We start from the raw sequence: 8,852 nt of genomic DNA, 5'->3' as shown, positions 1-8,852 counted from the left end.
GGGAAGGGGAGCTGGCAATTCTGAGGAGGACGGTTGTCCAGGCTCTCTTCTGGCCACCGTCTTCTCCCCCAGCCGCCAACAAAGACATTTCCTCCCCTTCCTCCACTGCCCTCGGTTCTACTGGGTAGGACTTTGAGAGGACAGAGACTGGAGCACAGCGGGACCCAAGTCACCTACCATTGCGTACCCGCTGCAGGGCTCGCGCTCCAGCTAGGGGCTGACGGGCGCCGCGGGGCGACAGGCGCGTCCCCGAGCCACGCTCTCACCCCTTCCGCTCCCCGCGCCGCCCCGGGCTCCGGGGGGCCGGGCGCGCGCACGCTCCGCCTCTCCCCGCCTCCTCGGTGCGCGCCCCGCCCCCTCGGGCTGCGATACGCCGAGGGCTCAACATCCGAGGACTTTGGCCCAGAGTAACCCCGTTCAGGTGACCTTTCCCCTCCATTCCGCACCTTAAGCAGCGGGCCCCGCGCGCCGGCTGCGGTTGGGTGCTCGCTCTGCTCCCTCGGGGCCCGCTCCCTCGGAGCTTCCGCGCACCCCTCGCTGCCCCTCCGCGCGGCTCTCTGTCATGGCGGCTCTCAGCAAGTCCATCCCTCATAACTGCTACGAGATCGGCCACACTTGGCACCCTTCCTGCGGGGTCTCCTTCGTGCAGATCACCAGGGGCGCTCTGGAGGAGTCCCTGAAGATTTACGCTCCCCTGTACTTGGTGAGATCCGTCAGCTCCTCCCTCGGCGAGTTTAGTGTGGAGGATGGGTCAGGGAGTGCAGTCGTGCTTCCGAGCGGCCTGGGCGACTCCTCTGTCGGATTCTATTTGGAGGTTTTGGGGGAGTGTGGACCGGATGATGGAGGTCGAAAGGGGCGGATATCTCACCTGCTCCATTGGGCCGGAGAAGGGGGAGGGGAACTTGAGGTTGAGCTGTCATCCGAATGCCTGTGGATGGGAAGGGGACGGGGCTCCCAACTTCAGGATTAAGTTAGGACACTTAAAATTGTGAATTGAGGGAACTGCGGTGCTTTTCCTCTCTCTTGCCTTAATGGAGAAGAGTTTGTAGGTCAGCGAGGCGATGAGAAATGCCCTGCAGTCTTTTCCTTGTCTAAGTCCCTCGATAACCCCTCTCCATTTTTTTTTTTTTTTTTTTTTTTTTTTTAAAGAGGGTATTTGACAGCAGATCCCTGTGGGCTCAGATCTTGTCTTAGTTTGGCATGATAGTATTGTGGCTTGAGGGTTTTGCAAGTGTTCCTGCAGGTTCACAGAGTAGACTTCTGGTTGAGATTTTGAGTGCTGCTTTATAAAGAATGATTCCAGAGTGAGTCAGTGAAGGTGACTGAAAGACCTGACTTTAGGTCACCAAAGCAATTTAAGTTTGGAGTTTTGAGTAAAGAATATTTGTAAATACGTGTCTGTATCACTAAGAACTGTTAAAAGAAAAAAAAAATATATTTTGTATGTTTGCTATGGGTTTCATTGAATAGTTAATGGATGGTTAGTTCTTACCTTTCATTGAGTAGTAATTTGGATCTGTAGCCTAATATGTCAGAAAGTGTGTCATGGCCCTATCTGTGGTACTTCTTGAAAAGTCTGGTTGTTTATTACAGAGATAGCAAAGAAGATGGTAACTTTCCCTGAGCTTGCAGAAATCAGTTTCATTTTTATCATATAGACCCATGCTTCTGAAACTTTTTAATATGTGTTCAGACCTCCACCCCCTCACACCGTGGGATCATGTGAAAATGAGTGTTTCTGATTCAGTAGGTTGGGTGGGTCTGAGAGTCTACATTTCTAACAAACTCTCAAGCAATATTGATGCTCTCTTGATGCAAGTATTGATCAAGAGTCATACTTTGAATAGGAAAGACCTAAAATAGAAGCTAATAATAAAACTGTTACAGGAGCTGGACATTTCTGCCTTGATTTTCTTTGGCCAATATCCATGTTTATCTGATTTTCCGCATGAATTGTGGCCAGTCTTTAGCTCAGTGTTTTTTAAAACAGAATATCTACAAACAATATTGAGCTCATGGTATATTCAATAATTCAAAAAGATTATTTCTGCTCTTAGGGGATTATGATGTAGGTGGGGAGAGAGTTTATGCTGTCTAATTTCTCCCTCTGAAAATTTATTGTGTCTCATTCATTCATTTAACCACTATTTGTTGAGTGCCTGATTTTTGTCATATGTATAGCCTGGACAATTTATTGGTTATGTTCCATGATAGGGAAGTTCAAGGGAGCAATAGGAACAGGTTTTTCTTTTACAACAGGTAGGGAAGAGCCAGGGGTCAGGAAAAGTCTACGATTCACTGTGATCTCTCTCACTAAATACTTCTTGAGGATTATGTTATATCTCCCACTGAATACTTCTTGAGAATAAATTCTTTATCTTATTTGGCCTTGTGCCCCTTATAACCTGTGTATTTTAGGTTTTGGTTTGCTGCTCAAGAGTGGTTGTGAAATTAAAAAAAAAAAAAAAAAAAGAGTGGTTGTGAAATAAAATTAGTGGGGGATGGGGTGGTCCAGTCAGTTAAGTGTCTGACTCTTGGTTTTGGCTCAGGTCATGATCTCAGGGTTGTGAGATAGAGCCCCATGTTTGGCTCTGCTCTCAACACAGAGTCAGCTTGAGTTTATCTCTCCCTTTCTGCAATGCCCCCCGACCCTGCTCATGCTCTCTTTCTCAAATAAATAAACCTTTAAAAAAAAATTAATGGGAACTAAGGTTTTATTATTACTTTTATTTATTATTACTATTTTTCTTTTAAGAAAGCGAGTCCTCGAGACAGCAAGGAGGGCAGAGAGAGAGAGGGAGAGGGAGAATCTTAAGCAGGCTCTGTGCTGAGCATGGGCTGATCCGATGACCCTGAGACCAAGACTTGAGCCGAGACCGAAAGTTGGATACTTAAACGACTGAGCCACCCAGGCACCCCCACCAGTGTTTTCTTTTAAGTGAAATAGAAGAGAACAGAAAAAATGAGAGTCCTTTGCAGGTACTAAGGATAAGTGTTATTTCATGACAGTTTTGTTTCAGTTATGTTTGTGTGTGTGACTGGGGCAACTTAGAGCAAATAGGAACACTGTGCCCTTTGTCAGTGTTGGATAGTTGTTGATTAAATATGTGACCTCCAGTGCCAAGATAAAAGGTGGCTTGGGAAGAAGTGGGCTTTAAAAGGGATCAAGGACATCTGCATTTGAATCTCCGCTCCATTAGTTACTAGCTGTTTGTCCATGTTACTTTGTCTGTCTCTGAGAATTAAGTGAAAGAATTCATTGAAGATATATCATGTATTTTCCTGGTTCAAAGTAGGTCTTGAAGAATTAGGCATTTTTTTCTTCCCTCTTACCCCAGTGACATTTAAGTTAGATATAAAGTTCAATAGGCAAGGCTTTTTGGCAGATGTAGCATTTGAGTTGGGCCATGAAGATGGCGGGGGTGGGTGGCGGGGGAGACATTGATTCTTATAGGAGCCATTTGTAGAATACTTACTCCTAATGGGGAGGATGGAGAATAATGTGAAATGAGGCAGAAAACTAAGTGGTTTTGTAAGAGAAGCAGTATGCATATTGGTTGACTGAAATAGAAGTTTTGTGTACAGGAATCATGAGCTTTAAGAACTCTTACTTAGGGCTCCTGGATTGCTCAGTGGGTTAAGCCTCTGCCTTCGGCTCAGGTCATGATCCCAGAGTCCTGGGATCGAGCCTTGCATTGGGCTCTCTGCTCAGCAGGGAGCCTGCTTCCCTCTCTCTGCCTGTCTCTCTGCCTACTTGTGATCTCTGTCTGTCAAATAAATAAATAAAAATCTTAAAAAAAAAAAGAGAACACTTTCTTACTGAATAATTGCATGACTTAGACCTTTACATATTTTATCTGGTTTAATTCTTACACAACTCTGTCTTAGGATCCACATTTAATAGGTAAGAAGGCTGAACGCTAAAGAGATTAAGTGACTTCAAGATTCAGAGCTAGTAAGGGACAGACAGGATTCTGTTCTAGGTTTTTTTTGTTTTTGTTTTGACTCAAAGTTGTCTTAGAGGTCAGGTTAAAGGAGCCAGAGATTTTTTTTGAGCAAAGGGGTTACAAGTACAAAATGGTGACTTTGAGGTGATGAATCTGGTAGCACTGGGTGGACTTGATTGGAAAGACCGTTTAGGAGTTGATGCAGGAGACTCACTAAGGGGCGGAAAGAGCGAGCCGCTTCCCATGGAATCCCTCAATGCAACTTACTCGCAATGTGATTTTAAGGAAATGACCTCACCTCTTTGAGCCTTAGTTTCCTTGTTTTGCAGAAAATAATTATACTCATCTCTTGGGGCTGTTTTGAGGACATAGGTGGGATAATAGAATAGCAGCTATCACATAGGAGGGCCCCAATAAATTTTTGCTGTTCTTAAAACAGTGCATATGTTCTGTGTCCTGTTAGGCTGGTGGCTTGCATTCAGAATTAGCACAATATTTCAGTAAGTGCTTAGTGTCTGAATGAGTGCAAATGTGAATGAATGAACTCATGAATAGTTCAGGAGTAAGGTGATACTGGGCAGTGCGAGAGAATGGAGGGCACCTTTAGAAGCATTTTACAAGAGATACGTTTCATGGGATGTATTTCTTTTTTCTTTTTTAAATTTTATTTTATTTATTTGGCAGGCAGAGCTCACAAGTAGGCAGAGAGGCAGGCAGAGAGAGGAAGGGAAGCAGGCTTCTTGCTGAGCAGAGAGCCTGATGTGGGGATTGATCTCAGGACCCTGAGATCATGACCTGAGTGGAAGGCAGAGGCTTTAACCCACTGAGCCACCCAGGTGCCCCCATAGGATGTATTTCATAGGAAGAATGAATAGGACTTAGAGACTGAGTATTGGGTTAGTGTGAGGACTTATTTCTGCTTCGAGGACTTTAAATCTGGTTGATGCTGATGCCATCGTTGAAAGGAAGCTGGTTTTGGGGAAATTTTAATTAAGAGGTTTTTTTTGGAGCCTATAAATTGGGTTTTATCTCTCTGCTTTTCATTTTAATATTACCATATGTGTTGAACTAAACTGATTCCTTTTATTCCTTTCATATTTACTGTTCTCTCGCTTCGTTTCCTTCTTGGTATCTACTGTTGTTTTTATGCTTCTAATGCTTAAACCATGTTGAAATGTATGTGGACTATTCCTTTTAATAGTGAATCTTTGTGTTTATATAGTTTTTAAGAAACATCAGTCCTCATCATCAATTCACTTCATGTATTTTTTTTTTTTTTAAAGATTTTATTTACTTATTTGACATAGAGAGATGCAGTGAGAGAGGGAACACAAGCAGGTGGAGTGGGAGAGGGAGAAGCAGGCTTCCTGGTGAGCAGAGAGCCCCATGTGGGGCTTGATCCCAGGACCCTGGGATCATGACCTGAGCCAAAAGCAGACGCTTAACAATTGAGCCACCCAGGCGCCCCTCCTGTATTTTTTTTTTTAAAGAATCCTGAATGTACTATAATATATACTAATGATTTATATATGTACCAAAAATGTATTTCAGGATGTTATATTTAATTTCTTGAATGTTAGTTATTACCTCATGCCTCACAACAAGCGGTACCCCTTTCCACATACACACACACACACACACACACACACATGCACACACAAGCAGGAAACAGGTGTTAAACTGTTTAAACCCTAGGCTGTCACTAACATTAATGAAAGAAAGCTAGTGTCATCTGTAATTTAGAATACAAATTTAGAATACACACTTGCCCATTTGAGGGGATGGATTCTATGCTGCCCAAGTTCTTAGGTCTCTTCTTTAAGAAGGAAGACTTGCTCACATAACTTACTCAGGTGGTTCTAAGACCTTTCTTTTTTTTTTTTTTTTTTTTTTTTAAAGATTTTATTTATTTATTTGACAGACAAAGATCACAAGCAGGCAGAGAAGCAGGCAGAGAGAGAGGAGGAAGCAGGCCCCCTGCTGAGCAGAGAGCCCGATGTGGGGCTCGATCCCAGGACTCTGGGATCATGACCTGAGCCGAAGGCAGAGGCTTTAACCCACTGAGCCACCCAGGCGCCCCTAAGACCTTTCTTAAATATACTTTTCCTCAGTGACTATCTTTAGAACGTTTAGATTAGAGTACTGGCATTTATAGGTAGCTGACTGCAAAGTAGAACCTTTTGCACTTTTGGGAAGGAGTGATTTAAAAACCTGCCTTTTCATTGACCTTCAGATGTTTATAACCTTCTTCAGACCACAAAAATATTTATAGAATATTGATTCCCTTGAGCCATATAATCTAACCGATTCTCAGTTCATCACCTCTAAACTGAATAAACATTTATGCAAGAGTTGGAATTCTTAGAAATTAAATAAAAAAACAATTTAGGGACAGTCTCTAGTTAGTTGCAAAAGGCTTGGAAACCACTGACAAAAGAAATCTGTTCATTAAGGTAGACTAAGATCCCCTCTTTTTTTTTTCTTAATGTTCTCACATAGTTTTATTTTATAGAAAAAATGGTAATTCTAGAAAACTCCCAAAGCTTGACTCTACTTGCAGGAGGCTGTTCAGATTTTTGTATTTTAGTGTGGCTTATAGGCAGGATCTTAGACTCTGGGATCAAATTGCCCAAGTTAGAATTGTATCTCACTCCTTACTAGCTGGGTAACCTCAGACAAATTACCCAACCACTCTAAGCCTCAATTTCTGTGTCTGCAGTATTGGAGAAATTTTCCCTCGGGTGATATTTGTGAAGATTAAATGAAGCATAATATGTAAAGTGCTTCTGGCAAATAGTGTAGACGAAGTTTTTAAGGGTAGTGGTTGAGCAGGTTTTCTAAAGGAGACCAGCAATGAGACGTTTCGAAATTCTTTCTTTCTTTTCTTCTTTTTTTTTAAGATTTTATTTATTTATTTGTCAGAGAGAGAGAGAGAGAGAGAGCGCGAGCACAGGCAAGGGGAGGGATAGGCAAAGGGAGAAGCAGGCTCCTGGCCGATGCAGGGGCTCAGTCCTAGGACCCAGAGGTTGTGACTCAAGCCGAAGGCAGAGCTTAACCCCCTGAGCCACCCAGTTGTCCCATGAGACTTTTTTTTTTTTTTAAGATTTTATTTATTGATTTGACAGAGATCACAAGTAGGCAGAGAGGCAGGCAGAGAGAGGGGGTGGGAAGCAGACTCCCTGCCGAGCAGGGAGCCTAATGCTGGTCTCCATCCAATGACCCTGGAATCATGACCTTGCTGAAGGCAGAGGCTTTAACCCACTGAGCCACCCAGGCACCCCTACCATGAGACTTTTCCAGGTTCTTGGTAATAGGCCATTTGTTTCTGTTTTTACTAAAAAAATAAATAAATAAATAAAAAAAATAAAAAAAGAGAGAGAGAGAGAAAAAGAGACTGAAGTGATGGTAGAATACAGACTGCTCAACTGAGAATAGCTGTTTGGATTATTTGACCTTTGGAGATCATGGAATTTGTAAACATATTGACTAATCTCTCTTAAAGTTTTGTTTGAAGCCTAGTTTGGGGGCGGAGGTAAGGGACTCCCTTTATCAGTCTATTCAACAAATAAATGATGATTTTTACATAATTTGTTATTATGCCTTTGGAGATATAACAGTAATGTGGCTTTTTAACAAAATAAGCACTTTTATTATGAATTTCCCCGTGTTTCAACATAACATTTGGGGTCTGTTGAACTTGTTTCTCTTATGTGACTTCTTGTTGACTGATCTCTGTGGAGTACAAAGTACGCTTCGAGCACACCGGTGTGTTCAGCTGAAAGTTGATTTACTAAACACTCAACTCAACCCTGTAGCAACTGTCTCAGTGTGGCTGGCCGTATCTGCTTTACTCTTGTTTGCCTCTTCAGTTATCATATATCAGGGATAAAAATTAATAAATGTTGGAATGTAGGATCTAAGTAATTATGATCCATTACTGTTCATGTTTCTGAGTCAGTAGATTATAGGTATTTGGTTGATTTTAAAAAAACTTAAACAGCCTTCTGACCATTAATGTGCGTATTTCAATGTCAGCATTATTTACTTTTGTATCTTTGCTAGAAAATTCTCTTTACATCAGAGTGGTCCTCTCTCTAGGAGAGTTTATCCTCTTCAATAAAATAATATATTGGTAGAGAGAGAAACCCACCTGGATGAGTGAGGGAGCCAGATCCATATTGGTAATCTCTGTGGTGATAGATTTTCCATCAGTTTGCCTTCTTATCCAACTCTAGTTATTCACTGTGATGCAGATGATTTTGAATAACCAGATCTCTTATTTAGTACTTAGAGAATTGTATTTGTCATGGACTTTGGACACTAAAACATTTTAAATATTGATGAAAAAATACACATTAACGGAGGGGATACTGAAATTTGATGATTAGGGTTTGTAATATCTAAACCTAAACTTTTAGTATTTGGAATATTTGTCCCCTTACTGTTTACCAGTTATTTATCGCATCTGCCATTTGCAGGGTGCTGTTACAGCAGCCGTGTTCCATGTGTGTGGGGAAGAATTAAAAAAATGAATGGGACGTATTTCTTAGATTGAATGTATAGTCCAGGAGGGAGATCCCACAGGTGTGTGATATCCTGTAATACAAATTCCTCGAGATAAATACTGGGAGGTACGGGGACAATGGTTTGGGAGATTAGAGGTAGATTACATTTGAATGGAAAATAATGGGAAGTTTAATGGGAAAGGTGGTATTTTACTGGCCTTGAGGGAAAGGTAGGATTTGGAAAGGTAGAAATAGGTGATGGATGAGGGAGAAGAATGGCTTAAACTAAGCCATTCAGGTAGAATAAGGTACGCTTTGCTTGGAGAATGGCAGATGGAATTTGGATTTTATTTGATTTGACATAGTAGGGATGGCTAAAGGTTGCTAACAGGGTGTAGTA

At 42.0% G+C, this 8,852-nt stretch overlaps 1 protein-coding gene across 4 annotated transcripts in view; it reads left to right on the top strand.

Moving 5' to 3' along the window:
- Positions 1-328: 328 nt before the first annotated feature.
- Positions 329-8,852, top strand: part of TMEM135 (transmembrane protein 135) — a 250,030-nt gene continuing 241,506 nt past the window's right edge. For 3 of the 4 annotated variants that reach the window (XM_082749023.1, XM_082749022.1, XM_082749021.1), the window contains exon 1: positions 329-703. Coding sequence is in view for 1 of the 4 variants with exons in the window: in XM_082749021.1 (XP_082605147.1) it covers positions 563-703 (141 nt within the window). In the remaining 3 variants the exon portion in view is untranslated. The remainder of the gene's footprint in view (positions 704-8,852) is intronic. The other variant, XM_082749024.1, reaches the window with a different exon arrangement.

This window comes from Mustela nivalis, assembly GCF_964662115.1.
Source record: "Mustela nivalis genome assembly, chromosome: 9".
NCBI classification, from domain to species: Eukaryota; Metazoa; Chordata; class Mammalia; order Carnivora; family Mustelidae; genus Mustela; species Mustela nivalis.
This window is presented reverse-complemented; position numbering and strand designations above follow the sequence as displayed.